Here is a 20,300-nt window from a genome sequence, read left to right as displayed (position 1 = left end):
CAGTAATTCTTTACAGGGAATGAACAGATCCCTCCTGGGAAGACAAAGGGCTTGCTCATTCAACCAATAGTAAACCAGCCACCATAACCCTATTTAGAACTCTCATTCTCACATTAATGATATGACAAAGGACCTTTGACCGAAGAACCATGAGCTTGGGGGTCCTTCGATGCCTGAAAGGATGTGTGTTCTCCCACCAGGACTTCTGTGTTATGTTTGCTTCATATTGTACTTGGGTGTAATCACAAGGGTACACAACCCACTAGTGGAGAGGTTCGGCTTGTACTACGAGACACTCTACAAAAGCGCGCCGGAGGGACGGGAGGGGGACATCGACGATTTCCTGGAAGGATTACAACTCCCGCGCCTTGACCGGGAAGACGCAGAGGCCCTAGGCGGTGATATTGACCTCGGGGAGATCAGGGGGGCAGTATCCCGGATGGCCCGCAACAAGACCCCGGGCCTAGACGGCCTGCCAATAGAATTTTATGATAGATACTTGGACAAGCTGGCCCCGCGGCTTCAGGAGGTCTATAAGGAGGCCAAATCGAGAGGTAGGCTGCCCCAATCTGTGTGAGGCCCTGATGATCCCACTGCTGAAGCCGGGAAGGGAAGGACAAGACCCCGCTTCTTATAGGCCATTGTCGATGTTGACGACGGACTATAAGATACTGAGCACTATACTGGCGGCTAGGTTGTTGCGGCACAAGCCGAGACTGATACACAGGGACCAGTCGGGGTTCATCCCCGCGCGAAGCACCACGGCTAACATCCGACGACTTGTTTGCCTGATGGGAGATCCGCAGGTGAACGCTCGAACGCCACTCGTCTTATCCGTAGATATAGAGAAGGCTTTCGATAGCCTAGAGTGGGGGTATTTACACAAAGCCATGCGGCGATTCGGCCTCGGAGAAGGGTACATCGGGTGGACGAAGGTCCTATACGCCTCGGCGGTGGCAAGGGTGCGGGTGGGAACCCTGGTATCGCGCCAGTTCCGCGTGGGCCGGGGCACCAGGCAGGGATGCTCGCTCTCCCCACTCTTGTTTGCACTAGCAGTGGAGCCCCTCGCAGAGGAGGCCAGAACAGGCCGCTACTACAGGGGATTGGATTATAGAGGGGTTCCGCAACTTATCTCCTTATATGCAGATGACCTGCTCCTGTTCCTGGAGAACGCGGCGGAAGCACTGGACGGAGCGGAGCGACTCCTTGCGCGATTTGGCGGGCTCTCTGGGCTGCGGGTGAACTGGTCCAAAACCTGCTTATACCCGTTGCGAAGCGGCGAGCCGCGTCCAGCGGTCCGGCCACTGCTTAAATGGGAGCCTGACTGCCTTCAATACCTCGGAGTACACATATACCACACTGCAGCGGATATGCTGGATGGCAATGTGGGGCGGTGTATCCGGGCACTGAAGGGCAATATGTCCTTCTGGTCCACCCTCCCACTCTCGGTAACCGGGCGTATCTCGCTGCTAAAAATGATTGCATTACCGCGGCTTCTGTATTATTTCCGCACGCTCCCTGTGTAGATTCCGTGCTCTGTTTTCCGACAGTTGCGATCGCTGGTAGTCTTTCTTGTGGGGCACGGGACGGCGCAGGGTCGCGATGGCGACCTTGACCCGACCAAAGGACGACGGAGGCCTGGCGGTGCCTGATTTCGAATTATATTACCTAGCAGCAGATTTTCACGCAGGAAGTGGCGCGAGTATACCGGGGGCCAGAGCAGGACAGGGAGGAGGGCACCCCTCGCCATATACTGGCGTATATTACGCTGTAGCAGAGGCTGGTTATCAGAGACCTCTCTCTGGAGGAGCAGACGCTCCGGCAATGCTGGAACCAATCGCAACGTCGAGCCGGGGTGCGGCGACCGTATGCGCCGGAGATCCCACTGGGAATGGTAACGGCGCTCCCACATGGCGGAGACTGGTCGGGACTGCAGATGTGGGAGGAGGCGGGCCTCCAAATGTTGGGTGACTTGTACGAAGAGGGAACGCTGGTCCCTTACCAAACGCTGCAAGAGCGCTTCGACCTCCCGCGGGGAGACTACCTGATGCATGCGGCGGTGACAAGTGCGATGCAGGCGCATTGGGGAGCGGGGCTCATGGAACCCGCCACATCCGCAGCCTGCCAATACACCATGATGTCTGCTGGCACTTATAAGGCGGTGACTTGTCTGTACTCCAGAATGTTGCGTGAGACTCTGCGGCCGCTAACGGCACTAAAGGCGAAATGGGAGCTGGAAGTGCAGACTGAGATACCTGACGCTACGTGGGCGGGGCTGGTGCGGCGAGCTCGGAAAAGTACCAGGAACGCGTGCTTCCAGCTGATACACTTCTATATTCTCCACAGGGCCTACCTTACACCAAGTAACCTTGGGAAGTATTTTGGGGTGGCAGATGTGGCGTGCCCTAGATGTGGAATGGTGGGAGCGGAGCTGGGGCATATGCTGTAGGACTGCCCTCACCTACAAGACTACTGGAGGGCGGTTGGTGAAACTCTGACCGAGGTGACGGACAGGGACTTACAATACACCAAGGCGGTTTGTGTCCTACACTGGTTTCCTCACACACCCAAGAACAAAAATACAAGTAGATTTATTGACATGGGCCTCCTATTAGCTAAAAGGGAGGTGACGAGACTCTGGAAGTCAAAAGCGGGCCCCACGCACGGGAGGTGGGCCAAGGAGCTGCAGAAATGGGCGGCAAGTGAAAGCACGCTTCGATACCAATTAGCAACCCGCAAGGCTGATGATAGGGCGCTAGAGGCGGCCGCGGCGTGGGAGGGATTAGTGCAAGCCCTGCGAAATAGTATGCTGGAGGAAGACGGGACGCCGTCCGAGCCCGAAGGGGCCCCCCGGAGCAATCCAGCCACACAAACGAAGTGAATAGTTATGTACTTCTGAATTGTACCCAGTTCACAAGTGAGAGCCGGGAACAGTCGCAGTTGCGGGCGTGAGCACGGGAGGGGGGGAGGGGAACGGGGAATGGGGTGGGGGAGGGGCAGTGTTGGGGGCAGGGGACGGGGAGGGGGGGAAAACTCTAAAGCGGAACGTAGTCACCCTACCGTGTTAGCGGCAAAAGTAAAGCTTAAACTACAGTTCAGTATGATGATCCCTGAACATCGCTGCCCGGCCTCCGGGATGTGGGCTCATGAGCTGTGTGCGGCTGTCTGAATGGCCACAGGATATGTGGCATTGTTATCAGCGATGCAGGCAAAGTAATAATGTATGCTGCTGCTATTATTGTTCTGCAATAAAAACGGTTTTACCAAAAAAAAAAAAAAAACAAGGGTACACAACCCACACTATAAAACTCTTAAATGTTTCAATTGTAGCACTTTGCAAAGCAGCTAACAAGGAGTTCACACCTTTTGCAAAGCACTGCCTCGCTAGTCTGACTTGATGAGAGACACCCTAGTGGGACAACCATCTCTGCAAAATGTTTATGTAGCTCTACAGCCTGTCACCAGACATCCAACTGTGACTTCTGCCTCTAGTATTTTGGCACTGTTTTAAAGAGAAGGAGTGAGCTTGCTGTTCTGTGGAGCGTTCATGAATATCAGTAAATACCCCATGATGGATAATGAAAACTACTCAAATCCTAGCTCTTTCTCAGGATCTCTACACAATTGATGTTCAATACTGCTTCCGTGCTGACATGGTTGGTGGAAGAACATTGCTAGGCCTGGTGTCGGTGTACTAATGCATCCATTTTAGGAATCCCTATCTGACCCCTTGATCAGAGGTTTGACGCACGATGGGTACACTTGGCCTTCAATTCTTCCATGGTAGTTAAAGTGAGTACCATCGAGCTGGGTAACCATTAAAATCTTTTTTTACAAATACACATTATGTTGTATTGATGGACTACCTTTTGAGTTAGCCCAAATTTCTGGTACAAGCTTCAAAATCTGCTGAAACTGCTTTGTGCAATAGTAGTCCACTTGGTGTCTTGAAAGCACAAGGACGTTTCTCTGAGTAAAGATTTAATTCTCAAATGCCCAGTCCCATCCATATATTATGTAAACTCTGGAGTCTGCACTTTCACCTTGACAATTTAATTGACTTTACCCTTATAAAAGAAAAAAAATCGACTTTTCTTGCGGATGTGTCCTCTGATTTTGCTGTATTCAGAGATATTCACTGTTCATGACTTCACTAAAGATTCCTATGCTTGAATTAGGATTGCAAGTAACTTTTCCTTTTATCTTTCTGTCTTTGATAATTAGTGCTTCAGCATTAACTTGATTTTTGAGTTTTAGGGTGTTTGTTTATTTGCTAATTATTTTCCTTTACCTTCTTTAGATTGAAAGGTTGGAGAAATGCAATGAAGATCATGTGCAGAAGCATGGAAAAAAGGTTTCTTCGTTCATTACTGATGATGATGATGGGCCACCAAGAATATTTGATGATTAACATACAGAGAACAAAAAGGGATGTCCTTTCAGTTAGAGAAACACAAGTTTGCTGCTTCTGAAGGTGTTCGTGCAGTGGTTAATGTCAACTGCCAATGACCAATGGAAATTGCAGTAAAATTTGAATGGCAATCAAAAAACAAAACCATGGAAACACACGATGTGCAACGGTACTTCGGTGTTTTCAGAGTTGTTTGTGTTTCCCACTTGTGGGATTTTAACAAAGTATGATGTTATGAGAATGGGCACCATTGCTGTCATACTGTGCTCCAGAGTAATTCTTAAATTACTTTGAAGACCATTATTACTGGCCAACTTCTAATGGATTTTATGGCATCATCACTGCAGGGTATATAGACCCAGGAAGAATGTTCTTCGACAAACCAAATTGGTTGATAATTATTGTCCTAAAACTGAAAATGCAGTGTTTTATAAAACAAAATATGGAACTGCTTTTTATCACAAAATATTTTTCCAATTCGCAAGGAACATAATTTCTTTAACAAACTTGTATTTGTTGGCTCTTAATTTTGCTACCAAAAGGTTTTTGAATATTGCACAGTATGATTGTTGCTAAACAGTCTTGTCATACTGTAGAATCTAAATACTAAAAACCAAAGACTGCTTTGGACAAATAATTTGAATTGAATTGCAGTATTTTAGTCTTCTGAGAATGTAAACAGTGTCTGTTTTGGTCAAGAACATTTAAGACGTTCTTGAACATCACGGCTCTCAAATTGTTTTGCTCTGTCATGAAAATACAGAAATAAGTAAACGAGACAAATTAAGTTTAGCCACCAATCCCTTTACATTTGTTAGCAATTGGAGACAGTGCTGTTGTATTATGCAATAAGAATTATTGGTTAAAATGCATTTTTATTTTTTTCCCTTCCTCCCCAGCCCCATTTTGTGTTTTCACTCAAAGCAAACAAAATGTTTGATGCCCATTGTTATTCCTTAACACACCGGGATAGGGTGTTGGTACTTAAAGACAAAGCATACCAGACCTTGAACAAGAAACATCATTCATGTCTGTGACGTTCTCTCGGTGTGTGAATAAGCGTGGATTTTGTTTTAAAAGCAACTGATACAAAAGTAAACAATAAACCTAACATGAACGCACTTAAGTCTGTTTAATGTTTTATTTTTGTTCCTATGTTTTAGTTGCACGTTAGTATTATGATGGCTTAACCTTCCATGTAGCCTTTAAAAAGAGAACATTTCTGAGTCCTACGATTATACTTACAATTTTCAAAAGTTTGCGTTCGTAGCATGTGTGACTGTAAATACACATGCTGTGCATACTATTGCCATCTAATGTTGGGCTCGGACGTTTGCAACTTGTTTTTCTTCGAAGTCTTTCCAGTCATACGGTATAGTGACTCCTCCCTTAGTTGGCAATTCAAATGTGCATCAGCTCCATTGGTAAATTGTTTATTATTTTATGCTATCTGGTTCTGACATGTACAGATCTGGCTTTGGAGCCTGATAGTGGCTCTGCCGGGCCTTTTCGACCTGTTCATTCCCGTTGTCCTGGAACAATCCTCACAGATCTTTCCTTGCATTTCATTGTTTCTCTACACAATCCTTGAATCCTGCGCTCCATTTGTTACCCTCCGGCAGGGCCTCAGCGCGCTCCCAGTGCCTTCCGCCCTTCATCTCCAAGCCCTAATTTTCAAAAATGCCAGGTCAGTGATGCCTCTCGCCCGAGCACGACAACATCACAAGCCAGGCTTCCCTCAACTTTTGGTCGAAGAACACCCTTTTTTTTACTGACGCAAATAGCGGTGAGCCCATCCAGGGATGCAGAGGCAAGACAAAGATGACACCCCTGAGCCAGACGCACAGACACAGAGGGTTGGGTGAGGGGAGCGGACATAGGGGGGGGGAGTTGTAAAAGGTTTTTTTTTTTTTTTCTTTTTTGCTGTTCAAGAGGCATTCTTTAAGAAGATACACTGTATATGTTAGGGGAACAGGCTAACTGATCATTTGGTATACCCTGAAATAGAGATTGGAACTGTCGTTTCTCTTCCTTCTATGCAAATGTTTAAATATCTGACTAAAAGATATCTCTTATGATTATGTTAAAAATGCCAATAAAGATATTTAAAGAAAAAAAAAAGATTATATGCACGACCTCTTCAGGGAATTGGATATCAAGGTGGAGCAAGAAAAGCTATTCCAGGGCCCAGCTCCTGCAATCCAGCTTGAAAGAAAGGGTGGAGCCCATATCAACCTCTAGAGGCTAGCCTACAACAACAGTATACAGGGAAAGAAACTGCGCTAGTAAGATAAATAGAGAATACAATTATACCAAAAATAACTTATTTGTTATTGGTAAGGGTGATTATATTACTTGAACACTTTCACATACAACAATGTTTTTTATATTGAGCAGGACGTCCTGTTAGGCAGAATGAGACAACACACATTGGTGGAACTAACATTTGATTTTTTTTTTTTTTTTTTTTTGCTTTATCTTGACTTTAAACCAAGAGTACATATTTTTTTTGGGTGTGGAAATAAAGGCAATTTTACAATAATACACTATTATTCAAAATTAGTGCACAATCCTTGCTATATGCAATATTTTAGGAAGGCGATGGTCATGCCCATTATTCAGGGTTTCGGTACAGTCCTCGGGTAGACCGCCCAAAGCGAAAAAAGACCAGCTCAAAAAGTTATATGTGGAATGTCTGATTAATTAGAGCAGTGGTTCTCATTTGAATTGCAGCTTTTTTGGAGATTTTGTAAGGCGGGCTCCTGAAATTTAACACTTAAATCGGTTCTGAGCACCAAATTGGATATCCGAAGAACTCATTAGTCCATATAGTGTTATGGTGATTGGTAATTCTTTATTTTCATTCCAGTCTTCACTTAGATACAGCAAAATTCATAATGCAAATTCGTATCCATAAGGATTAAGCCAACACGTGTTTTGTCTCCCGGTAATTATTTACTGACCACTTCATCAGGGCTACAAAAACAAACCATATTCACCCCCAAATTAGGTATTGCATCTACATGTCTTCATACTCCACCACCGGTGTGGGTGTTCGTGCGTATGGTATGGCGCAAACTAAATCAATTCAAGAGCAAAATCCACTAATCCTCATTGATATGGACTTGAGAGCCCCATTCTGTAAAAAAAAAATCCATGTATAGGTTCCCAAGTGGTTGTGCACTGTAACATAGAATTATGAGAGTGCTTCACTGTGTGAAATTAGAAATAGCAATGTGAAGGCTGTGATAGTCTTGAGTGTGAAGTAAATGTGAATCCACAATATAAATTTGCAACGCAGAGAGGAAAATAGATTCAGCCACCACAAATCCAAAATGTGCTGTTGTCGGTATGGCATACTAGTGATTGTAAACCACTCAATTTCCCATATGTTATAAAGCAGGCGCCCACTATATTCAGCCTGACCATGTAACACTGACGCTACTAATAGAAGTCCAAAGTAAAGGGTCCAATATTTGAAGAAATACCATCCGTCCCTAAATATATAAACCATATTCGGTTGCCATACTCGCTCTTCCACTTTTCAAGATGTGATACTAATTTCAAAGTAAGCTCTTAGGCAAGGTTCTAACCCAATATATCCGATAGCAACCTTTTAGTGTATATCCATGGCCAATAAAGTGTAATTCAATGTCCCTTAAACCGATCCGGTCTGTCAGAGTAAGGCCAATAGAATAGTCTCTATCTGTTCCTGCCCCCATCAAAGCGTGATTCTTTCCTAACCAGCCCGTCATGCGCTAACAAAATGTACAACGCATTCCATCACGTAGTCACAATCTAAGTTGTTGTGATTCACCTCATTCTGACTACATGAGACCAAGGCAAATATTGTGGTCACTTTGAAAATTACAATATATAAATCATATTTGGTGGTACAGTCAATGTGCATACATATTTCCTTGTATTATTGTGGGAAAATTTGACAACACCACTTGTTGATGGTCTACACATATTACAGTGTACACATTTATATGAACCTACAGCTCTTCTGTGCAACCATGTCTCAGATATCTCATGTTTTGGATAACTAGGACTTCATGTTGCGTGACCCCCACTATACGTGATCCCAGGGGAGATGGTAAGAAATGGTTGTAACGTTTGATCTGTCGTGAGTAAGGACCAGTGTTTCCTTAATAGCTGTAGTTTCTGTAAGTAAGGATGGTTGTTGGTAATTAGTCTTACTGGTGCCTTACTGTTAGGTCACTTAACATCTTGCAGTGTACTAAGACGTTTCAGAGTCCATGTCTTTTTATTTGTTTTCGCAATAGCACTCTAATCTTAACCACGTAATCGTAGTATTTCTTTTATGTCACTGACATTCTCGAAAAATTTCTTATTCCTGCAATTGCATCTTGCTCTCAGCATTTCCCCATAAAATATTGAGTTAGCTTGACATCTGGGATGTGAGCTGCTAGCATAGAGTAATGAGTTACAGGCTGTAGCTTTCAATCTTGTCACCATGGATATATAATTAAAGATTCAATAACCGGATCCTATCCTGGTTGTGTTCCATTGTAAAATACCTTGTTAGTGTTGTCATTCACAAACTTGTAGAATTCTAGAAGTTCTACTTGGCTACCAGTCCATATCATTAGACAGTCAATGTGGCGACCCCAAATGTTTTTGTTCCACTTAGCACCCGGTAGGCCCCAGGTACGCACCGTCTCAAACCATCCCATAATAAGGTTGGCTAAAGACAGTGCAAGAGCTGCTGGTTGGTACTCACCAGTATGCTCACATTGTCCTCATTGGTAACTTTCATGCCGGGAACAGAAAAAGGGGATAGTGAAATGTGTTTTTGCCCAAATCTTGCAATGATGACAACGTGAGCATACTGGTGAGTATCAACCAGCAGCTCTATAGGTGGTGTGTTTACGTTGGGTACTTTCTGATTTCTCACACTTTTTTTTTTTTTTTTTTTTTTCCTTTCTGTGATTGATGTGAGGATGTGTGTGGTGGGTTGACAAACTGGAAACGTTTAGAAAACAGAGCACTTGGAGTCATGCACGACTGCTGAATAAGCGTGGCCTGACGTAGAAGTAGATATAGTCCAAGAAAACCCGCCCCCCCTTTCTTTCTTTAGTTGATATAAAACATTGAAAGGCTGCAGTGTTCTATGTAACCAAGTCATTTGTGTATGGATCAGTGAGTTGATGGCGACCCGGCTACAATCCCTCTAATGCTCCATTTAAAAAAAAAAAAAAAACATTTAAAAAAAAACAAAAACATTTTTAATGAAAAGACTGTGCAAACCTGGAGCCCATCGCGGTCCTGCACTTCTGTTTTTTTAACATTGTTTTCAAGTACCAATTTGGACAATTAACATTTCCGAGTGGTCCAAGAATTCTATTGGTCTCTTAGATACAAAATATCTCCAAGCTGTAATGCCTTGTTGGTGAAGTATATTCGTGTAGAATGAAACCACATCCATGGTCACTGAGATCATATTCTCTTCCCATGCCACATCAGTTAGTATATTAAGTAGATGTTCAGTATCTCTAGTGTGTGATGGGATATTAGATACAAATGGTCGTAGAAAGAGATCTACAAACTCGGACAATCTTTCCATCGGGCCCCCAAAACTCAATAGGATATGTCTCCCAGGTAGGGAAAGCATGCTCTTGTGTATTTTGGGCAATGTGTAGAGGCAGGGGAATCGTGGATGATCCACCAATAGTTAACGATATTCATCTTCATCAAGTAGTCCCATTCCATCGTTTCAGATTAGTGTTAATTACATTAGAGACTTCTGTAATTGGGTTATAGTCTAGTTTCAGATAACAGGTAACATCATCTAGTTGTCTAAAGATCTCTTCATATTTAGTTGTATCCATTACCGCTGCAATACCACCTATTGTCTGCTTCCCTGAATATTAGCTTGTGATCTGATTTAAGTTCTTGTAGTTCACTTTGTAGGGTGATGCTGCTCTGATGATGGCCACTCCTGTATAGATATCTACTAATCGTCTTTTATGACTATCTTGTGGAATAGATCAATGGTATTACCACTCGACAGTGGAGGGGTCCACTTGGATTTTCTTTTGAGACCACTGCTCTTACTTAGATCAGTGCAGATTTCCAAATCTTGAAATACATTCTGAATTGTAACTGGGTCCTCTTCACATACAGTAATCAAGAACAGTCATATCATGTACATCCTATATTGACATACTACCCACCACATTCCTTTGTTCATGCATTATGTTCAGCTTTTGAGTCCCTTGCAAAAATCTTTTTAACTTGAGTTGTCTCACAAATTTATAAATGTCAATGTTGATTTCAACAACATCATAAGTAGTTGTAGAACAAAAAGCTCATAACTTGGAGCACAGAGTCCATATTCCCTGTAAGAACCTTACTAGAAAGGTTCACTACTAGTACTTCACATGTAGGGCTCCTATTAATTATTTGGTTTTGTTCCAAGATCTCTTCTGCGTCCCTCTCTTTTCTTTTGGAGTCTTTAGAGATTTGTAGTTGACGCGTTTCAGCCTGTGGTTCTAGGCCTCTTCAGGACTAGGCAAGGGTGTGTACCAGTGCATCCACTGTGGAATACTTAAGCGCACCAACCAGACTTGAGCCCATGCAGTGCGACTGTCTATTGAAGGTAATTTTAGAAGAACTATTGGTGCATTTCTCCCTCCCCCTCCCCCCCCCCCCTCCAAGGCAGGTGTCTGGCATTGAGCCTAGAGCCTTTTAAACAGCCAGCTGGTCTGAGCTATGGTAGACACTGGCACAAACCATAGGAGTTTACGATGCTCCCTTCTCCAGGCTCTAAGGCCCAGCCAAAGCCACAGCCTACTTCTGAGCCAACTAGACTCCAGCAACGAAGACTTCACCGGAAACTGCTCCAAAAGCAACCTCTTTATCAATGCACAGAAGCCCACTTCTGCATCGAAGCCGTCCTAAACACCAAAAGCCTCCTCTTCAACAACACTGACGATTCTGAAAACCCACTCTGCACTAAGAGCACCATCGAAGGCTAGCTCCGACATATCGGAGCAAACCCATTCTCTAGAAATACCTGGAGGAGTTGGAAGCTGTGCTCTGTAGAAGTGCCTTTTTATTTATCCATAGACTGGGAAAATCACTACTAAGGCCACACAAAAACCTCAGGACACACTCTCCCTAAGAAAAGGAAACTGTCCTTCGAGGAGCAACTTAACCTTAAACCCAAGGCACAAAAAACGTAAGTTCAGGGGCACTAGTCCAACCTTCCCTCCACCCCCCCCCCATTTTCTCAGTCAGTGCCACTGCAGTTGGTGCCACCTCCCCCTTCTCCAGAGGGGTCACAGTCCTCGTCCTGTGGAGAGGACATTGCAGGACATCCATGAAACCCTATGATGCTCCTTATGATCCAGAACCCAGGAACGACATGTGGGATGACTGCCGATTTGCCCCGACCGGGCGATACTGATCGATACTCACCAAAACCTTCCCCACCTAAACACCACCTTATACCACAAGGTTCTACTGAGGTTGTCTACTTTCCATTAAGTAGACCTGCATGTTGTCTAGGAGGACGAGGACTTACTGGTGGAAAGACTCTCAAAAACAAAGTTCCTCTCCATGGTCAAGGGAATGCTCAAAACAGCACCCGAAACCTACAAGGAGCTAGTCTAGGATCATCACAGCAAAGATTGATAAAAAGTATAAACCCTCCCCAATGACCCCCACCCTTACATCCATGGCCTTATTCCACTGGACTACTTTGTGGCCCATATCAGACAAAAACAAGCAAATGTCCAGGGTACAGAGGATGCTCCACCTCCTGTAAAGGAAAGTAGGAAGATTGATGCAACGGACATACTGGTATCAGTGCGGTCAGCCACACACTGTGCAAAGTCAGTTGGTCTACTTCCCAATATGACAGCCACATTGGGTTGAGATTGAAGAGCTCCAACACCTTCCTGACCAATATACACAGCGTGGGGGACGGCTGGTGGTCGAAGGCAAAACCATCTCCTATTGCCACCATCCGCTGCACTCTTCACGCAACCAACACTGAGGCCAGGGGTGTTAACACCAGCATCCTAGTCAGACGTCATGCTTGGCTCCATGTCTCTGGTTTCAAGCCATCCGCTAACCCTGCCAATCAACTGAAAACCTCTATTCGGACCGCAGGTTAAGCAGATGCTCAAAAAGTGATGTGATGTATTTGCAGAAGTTATTAACTGGCCATGCAGGGAACCAGATGAGTGAAGTTAAAAATACCTCCAGGTATACCCAAACAGTGAGTTTATTCCCAGGGTATCTGGGGTACTAGATAAAAACGTGATACAAAAAGGGGTTTTCCTTCTGAACGTTTATTGGTTCAGATTTACCCACATCAAACTGGCGGGTGTGTGCACTCCTGCCCTGTCTGCTGCTGCGGGACACTCCCTGGGCACTGGCACCGGGAGGGCCTCGCGAGTTGGCCCGCTTGTGGCTGGTGCCGCGAAGTTGGTTCGGGCTGGGGCTCAGCTCGTGGAGGTGGCCGCATCAGTCTCTGGCGCTGGGTTACCGGGGGGTGGAGCTCCGTGTGGCGGGCCTTCTTGGTTGCGTGCTTGGGCTTCCCCCAGGGGTGTGGTGCCCGGGAGCCGGCGTGTAGCCGGCGGTGTCCCTGTGGCTGGAGGGAGACTCAGTGGGTGCCTGAGACTCTGAGCCTGTGCCTGTCCGTTGCCAGATAGCGGCAGAGTGTCTACGGTCTTCATTTGGATCCCTGATGCAGCGGACCGTGAGACATTCTCATGGGACCCCCAGTGGGGCTTTGGAATACTGCCCAGTGGCATTGAGGGCACTATCGATGCCGCCTGACTGGTGAGGGGCAGAGGCCGCACAGCACGACCTCCGGCCAGCGTTTGACCCATGGTGTGCCTGAGTGCTGCAGGACACAAAGGACTGCCTAGCGGCGCGAGGGCTGTTGGGGCGGCGGGGGGGGGAGGGGGAGTGGCGGGCTGGTGGTCCGGCGCAGTGGGTCCCGTTAGAGGGGCCCACTTGGTTTCCTGCTGCGGAGGTGGCTAGGCTAGGCCTGATGCTGCTTGTGAGGACTGGCCCGACGCGCCTTCTCCGGCACCCCCGGTGTGGCGAATTGGTGTGGTCGTGATCTCGAGACAAGTTGGTGGTGGCAGCGCCGTGGGATGTGATGGGGAAGGACAAACCTACCGCCTCGAGTCAGAAATAGAGCACCTTGGACCCGTATGCCACATCTGCGAGTGGCGTTTTCCCGCCTGGCCCTATGCCGAATAATGCGGCCTTGCTGGCAGCCATCACAGATGCGAAAGACTCGCTGGAGGCTAACATTGGCGCAGTAGGCACGGAAGTCTCCTTTTTACATCAGGACTTGAAGAAAGCTGTGGATTAGATCACCGAAGCTGAGACATGTGTGTCCACGGTCGAGGATAAATGTCAGGACCCTCCAGCAGCGCGTCAATAAATTGACGGCCATATCCCAAGAACTAGCCACTCGGGTGGAGGATGCAGAAGGCCGTGCACGGCGCAACAATTTACGCTTCGTTGGCATCCCGGAAGGATGCAAAGGTAATTCCATGAATCGCTTCCTCACCTTGTGGCTCAAGGACCTGCTGCCTGCCGAAATGCTTTCCAAGTGCTTCATGGTCGAGAGGGCTCGGCGGCCGGTCACGAGGGAGGCAGCCCCCGCCTGGAAAGGCACCGCGGCCGGTCATCGCTAGGCTGCTCAATTATGCAGATAGAGATGCTGTGCTGCAGTATGCATGGTCACACAGGGACGAACTCCTCTTTGACTCCAAGTCTATAATGATATTTCCGGACTATACTCCTTCACGGCAGTGAAGAAACGTCTACAAGACCTCAATATCTCCTACATGTTGTTGTATCCGGCCAGACCCCGCGTGGTGTATAACTTTAAGACTCGTTTCTTTGACTCCCCTGAAGTGGTCTTTGCTTGGTCTGATGAACGGGTGCACTTGAAACCTAGCTCCCCGCCGGATTCGGACTCTTCCAAAAGATCCCAAACAAATAGGCCACGCAGGGTGAAATCCAAGCCACGACACCGATCCGGATCCTCCTGACGAACGCCTAGTCCGGAGCATGTGTCTTAATTATCCCTCGCCTGATTAGCTCCTAATAGTCTGTAGCTAATTTGGCACAGTTCTGAACTACTCCGCCTATCTAGTACTGAGAACAGGAAGACACGCTCCACTATGGTTGAACTGATCAGGACACGAGTACCCCACTGTTAAGGTTTTACGGGTTGTTGGGATCCATTGGAGGGAGGGTTCTGGGACCTACGTTTAGGGTCTCGGGCTTTGCTCTGCCGCGACAGATGCTCCGATTTCTAGGTTGTATCGGCGGGGGGGGGGGGGTGGAAGGGTGTTCAGGCGTTAAGAGTTTTGTAGTTATAATTTTTGACATGCACGCAGACACATGTCCCACGCTCCACTAGGCAGACTACTCTATTTTGCCCCACCACCTTATCTATGGCCGCCCAGCCAGTAATCTTGCGCATGACTTAGTTAACTGTAGTAACATGGAATGTCTGAGGGCTGTTCAATAAAATAAAGCGAGGGGCTATCCTGAGACAGGCCAAACGCTATGGAGCTGACATCCTCCTCCTGCAGGAGACCCTCTTACTGGGTAATAAGGCCCCATGCCTAGCCAGGTTTGGTTATCAACAGGTGTATCATGCAGGGCTCACCAGGGGTTCTAGGGAAACAGCCATTCTGATTCATCACCGGGTTCCATACCTTCACACTAAGCAATGGGTACATCCCGGAGGCCGATATGTCATTTTCTCAAGTTCACTCTATGGGGAACCACTTAATTTGGGCAGTATTTATGGACCCCTGCCTCTGAGTGGTACATTTGTAGACCGCATCACTCGCCAAAGGGGCGAGCTTCTGGAGGGCCTTTCTATTCTGGGAGGGGATTGGAACGACACTATGGCGCCGTCCGATAGGAGCCGGTGTTGGTTCTTCAGGTGGGGGGGGGGGGGGGTTGGAGCCTTTTAGTTCTAATGTCCAGGAGCCCGACTTACTATGAATTCTGAGTAACTGGGCCAAGTACCCCTTCTACACTTGACTCTCAGGGTATGATTGGTCCGAGCAGTCCAAAACTCCCTCGGGGAGGTGTGGATACAGAGGAGTGAACACAGGCTTGCAATTTAAAATGGGTGCAGCAGCAGCTGTAAATCATTGCCCAGCCAAGTACTCACTTTTATTCAGAAAAAAGTATTTTATTTCTACGGCTTACCCACAGAAAGGAAAAATATGACATTCACAAACAGTTACACGTTCCCCTTGAGGTAAGGTCTCTAGTGTTTTATATAGAGATTCCCTGACCCACTCCCTCCTTGCTTTATTACCCATTTGCTATTGGTAACATCCAGAGCCTACCCCACTAGCAGTCCAAGTCCCAAGAGTCCACTTTCTCTCTAAGTTAAAGTCAACAGCGCTTTACCCTCCGGGCTGAAAAGTCGGAAACCAGTCTAACTCGCACCAGCAGGCGTCGGGAGTTCCTGAGTGCACCCCGTCTGCAGGCGCTTGCAGCTTTTGTGGCTGAGTCGGCTACACGTGGCCCAGGCAGCTACACTCACTGGGTGCAGTCTATCACGGCTGTTCTCCTGACGTGACTGGAGGCTCTCTACAGCTCCTATTGCAGGATAAGTGCCTGGTTCCTCTCCTGTTGGGGGAGCTTGGTTATGAAAATCTTGTCTTGGGTCCCTCGCCTGGGTGGTGGTGCACAGGTGCTCCCACGGCATCCTCACTTCTCTGGCTGGCAATGCCAGATCCGCTTGCTCTACTTGATGCTCCTTGCGACCCCCTCTGGCATAAGGGGTCACCTCTTCTCTCAGCACACAGGCTCAAGCCTGATTGGCATGCTGAATTCCTTCACAGTGGTCCCTCCTGGTTATGGCCCTTACCACAGAGCTGTCTTTTCCGCAGCAGCCGCTCCTGACATACAGGGTTGCCGTATGCTACTGCACAAGGCTATGGCCCTTACTATACTACATACAGGCTCCGGTCTGATTGGCAGATTACAATACACTGCTCAATTGACAGTGGTCCACTCCTGGCATACGGGGTTTGCCGACTTTGCTACTGCACCGATCAGGATGTTTCCCATGTGCCAAGACCGCTTCCTCACACCTCCATCCCCAGGGTGTGTCCCACCCAGCTTACAAGAAGGCAGCAATATACAAATCTGTGGGGGAGGGATCTCTCTACCTCTTCTCCATGTTTCACGATGCAGGCCTGGGTCTCCCAAAATGGAACCCAGGCCCCTCCATATAATGTACCATCAATCCACAGGCACACATACACCCAGTGCATGTATACAACCTACACACTGCACAGGACTGCATCCTTCATGTACTGTACCACTTATCTGCAAACATACATTTACCATGCATGCACAGCACTACATCATCCATGTACTGTACCATTCATAGGCACACATACACCGAGCACATGCACTTCACCATGCACACACTGCTCAGTACCTCATTATACATGTATGGTACTCTTCCCAGGCACACATACACCCTGCGCAGATACACCACTTCTGTGCAGCACTTGATAGCAAACCAATGTAGGTCAAGAGTGAGTTAAGCACACAACAGTGGAACTTTAAAAGTTAGTGAACCTGTAGGCCGCACTCCAGTGACAGGTTAAAAAGGACCATGTTCAGTCCTACTGATAACTATATGGCATGCTGCCACCACTGCACTTGTGCTGCTTAACTCCTGGTGAAATTGATAGCCTTCTACCACTATGAGGAAAGCACTTTGGGCATCCCTCCTGGCCCAACAAAACAGCAATTTGTGACACAGGCCTAAATCATGGCGCACACACTTAATCCGTGTTTGCCTACAACAGAAACATCAGCAATAGGGATACAGACATCAGTACAGTTGGGCACTAATGGCAGGGGTGCACGTCTTATTACCATGTTGAGGACTTTTCCTAAATTCGGTGGTCCCACACAAGAAGCTCCCCAACAGGTTCAAAGTGTCCAAATCACCAATCCAAAGGTCTGGAATCTCCTACATGGTCTCTCAGATGTCTGGACCACAATTACCACAATGCACCTGGCCAAATCCTTAAAAGTCCACTGGAAGCACTCCAGGATGGGGGTCTCGGTGGAGATGATGCAGGTGGGCTCTGTTAAACTGTAGCTCGTAGGGAGTCCACTCCTTAATCCTTCTTGAAACAAGGCACAGCCTCCAGGGCTTAGTACCAGATTGTGCAGCAGGCGCAGTCATAAAGAGTGCAGCCCTTTGAGTACAAATCCAGATTCCAGGAGGGCAGTCCTTCTTTTCCTTGTAGTTTCACGCAGCAGATCTGAGAGACTATGCATCTCTCACATATTTAAAAAGAACAATGATGGACAGAATGCAGAACAAGGTCATACATTCACCCCAGTACAGAGATCAGGGCCTAAATCCATTGTTTTTTTGCTCCCCATGCCATTCCAGTTTGAACACAGCCATATGCAAATCAGTCTTGACCCTGCACCCAATGGGAACAGTCCAGCCTGAACTTCCAGGACAGGTCCTCCCTGGACTGGAAACAAGCATCTTAGGACCGGTTTTGGGGGTTCACCCCTCATCAGCCAGGATAGCTTGACTCCAGTGGTATGGAGAGCACAGTGCCCACGTCTGGGCATACCGGTCCCACTCGGTGTGACAAATGCAAAAATAACAATTGATGGACAGAATGCAGAACAATGTCATACATTCACCCCAGTACAGAGCTCTGGGCCTAAATCCATTGTATTTTTTGCTCCCCATGCCATTCCAGTTTGAACCCAGCCATATGCAAATCAGTCTTGACCCTGCGCCCAATGGGAACAGACCAGCCCAAACTTCCGGGCCAGATCCTATCCGGACAGGAAACAAGCATCCTAGGACCGGTTTCGGGGTTTCACCCCATATCAGCCAGGATAGCTTGACTCCAGTGGCATGGAGAGCACGGGACCCTCGTCTGGGCATACCCGTCCCACTCGGGGTGACAAATGCAAATGTCACATATTTATTCAGTGTTCTGGGGCAACAAGCAGAGGGCACCGCTGTCCAATGAGATACTGGATGCCACCCAAAAGCATGACCACTTCCTCCAAAGTGTGGGATCTTCTTGTCCCACTAAGCACTGCACTTCCAAAATCCAACATGGATGAATTCTCTTTAGAGGAGTAGGAGCTAGCTAAACCCACCCAGAGTATGGCTCATTTCCATTAGCTCTCCTTCCTCTGACCTCTGCACATTCCTGTCCTAAGCCTGCCATCAGGCTGGGGCACAGAATGTGGGGGTAGGTACGCCTGGCATTCCACAGTGATCTGCTCTCTCTTTGAGCTCAGTTTGATTTACCCAGCCCCCTCTGCAGGGCCCATCCTCCCCAGCTGCAGAACTCTCTCTCCATCAGATAACCTCTGCTCCTGCCAGGCCACTTATAACCTAATCAAAGCAGGTTAAGGCTGACGAATCAGCAGAGACGACTAGAAGGCTGGATTTTGGCTTACATAAGAGAAAGTTCCATAGCTTCTCTTCTGTACTTATGATAAATTCAACAGTGACAAGTTGTTGCATTTCTCAACACCAAACTTTTAAGTCCTTGAATTATATTTTTTACTATTTTCCTAGCAATAGTTGTATCTACATAAAATATTGCAATGTTAGCCCATGGAGCTCAGTATCTACAATGGGGGGGGGGGGGGGGGGGGGGGGGAATTACATGGCAGTTTTTCCCTCACCAGGGATATACAACATTTTTTATAAGTTCCTGCTTATGTTTACATGGCTACTCACCCCGGGACACATAGGGGTGCCTAATATGTAAAAATGAGATAGATTATCACTTTCTAAGTGCCCATAAGACTAAAGTCGATTTTTCACATAATTTAATTTTAAAGACATTCTGCAAAACTAGGCTGACTTTAAAACAACAGCAGGCACTCAGCAGTGCACACATACAAATGCAGGAAATCTGCTGGTCCTCTAAACTTCCATGCTGTATTATATACTAGGCACTTACAGGGGCTGTCAATGGCAATTGTCAGTGTACCCTATTACATGGAGCTTTTTACACATAGCACTGGCCCTGGGCCTGGTTAGCCAAGCCCAGAGTACAGTCAGTCAGTCACCACCAGTATCATTCATCAAAAAATGGGGGTGAACAGGGCAAAAGTATGACTTTCTAACACCAACCCAGTCTTTATTCCACATGCAAAAAAGAAACCACCGTGGCTTTCCTCTGCAACATACCCATAGCTGACATCAGTAAAGCAGCTACATGGCCCACTTCAAACACATTCACCAAACACTTCTGTGTGGATATTTTAAAACGCCAATACTCTTTCAGTCCTCTGCAACATTCTCAGGCTAACCCCTACTTCATGGAGTACTGCTTTACAATCTATGCAGGGCATGTGTATTTACAACTACACATGCTATGAATGTAATGTGTTACTTACCCTGTAAACATCTGTTCATACTGTGTAGTGCGGTAGATTAACATGGACCCACTCACCTCCCCTGTTGTTGTAGATCTGTATTCTCTGCTCAACGTCTTTGTATATATCTTCCTGTATGGTCATCACACTCTCCTGTTTTCTATCTTTACTCTTGCCTGCTGTGCGGAAAAGAATCTAACGATAGAGTTGATGCCCATGTTCTTTGCCAATAAAGGGAGGTGTCGTCATACTTTGTGACTCTAAAGACTTCTTAAAGGAAAAACAAGTTGCAAACGTCCAAGCCAAACACTAGATGGCAGGAGTATGCAGACCATGTGAATCTATGTTATGTTATGTTAAATTTAGCTTATAAAGCGCACGTACGCCCGTAGGCTTCATGGCGCTGTAGGAGATTTTCAGAGCATAACACAACAACCGGAGGACAACTTAGAACGTCTAAGGA

At 46.8% G+C, this 20,300-nt stretch overlaps 1 protein-coding gene across 1 annotated transcript in view; it reads left to right on the top strand.

Moving 5' to 3' along the window:
- Nucleotides 1–5,532, top strand: part of RIOK3 (RIO kinase 3) — a 63,591-nt gene extending 58,059 nt beyond the window's left edge. The window contains exon 14 of the mRNA XM_085605760.1: nt 4,301–5,532. Coding sequence (XP_085461886.1) covers nt 4,301–4,411 — 111 coding nt within the window. The 3' untranslated portion in view covers nt 4,412–5,532. The remainder of the gene's footprint in view (nt 1–4,300) is intronic.
- The last annotated feature ends 14,768 nt before the right edge of the window (nt 5,533–20,300 follow it).

The sequence above is a fragment of the Triturus cristatus genome, chromosome 5_1, assembly GCF_964204655.1.
Source record: "Triturus cristatus chromosome 5_1, aTriCri1.1, whole genome shotgun sequence".
In the NCBI taxonomy this organism is placed as follows: Eukaryota; Metazoa; Chordata; class Amphibia; order Caudata; family Salamandridae; genus Triturus; species Triturus cristatus.
Note: the sequence above shows the minus strand (reverse complement) of the source record. Positions and strands in the feature narration are given on the sequence as shown.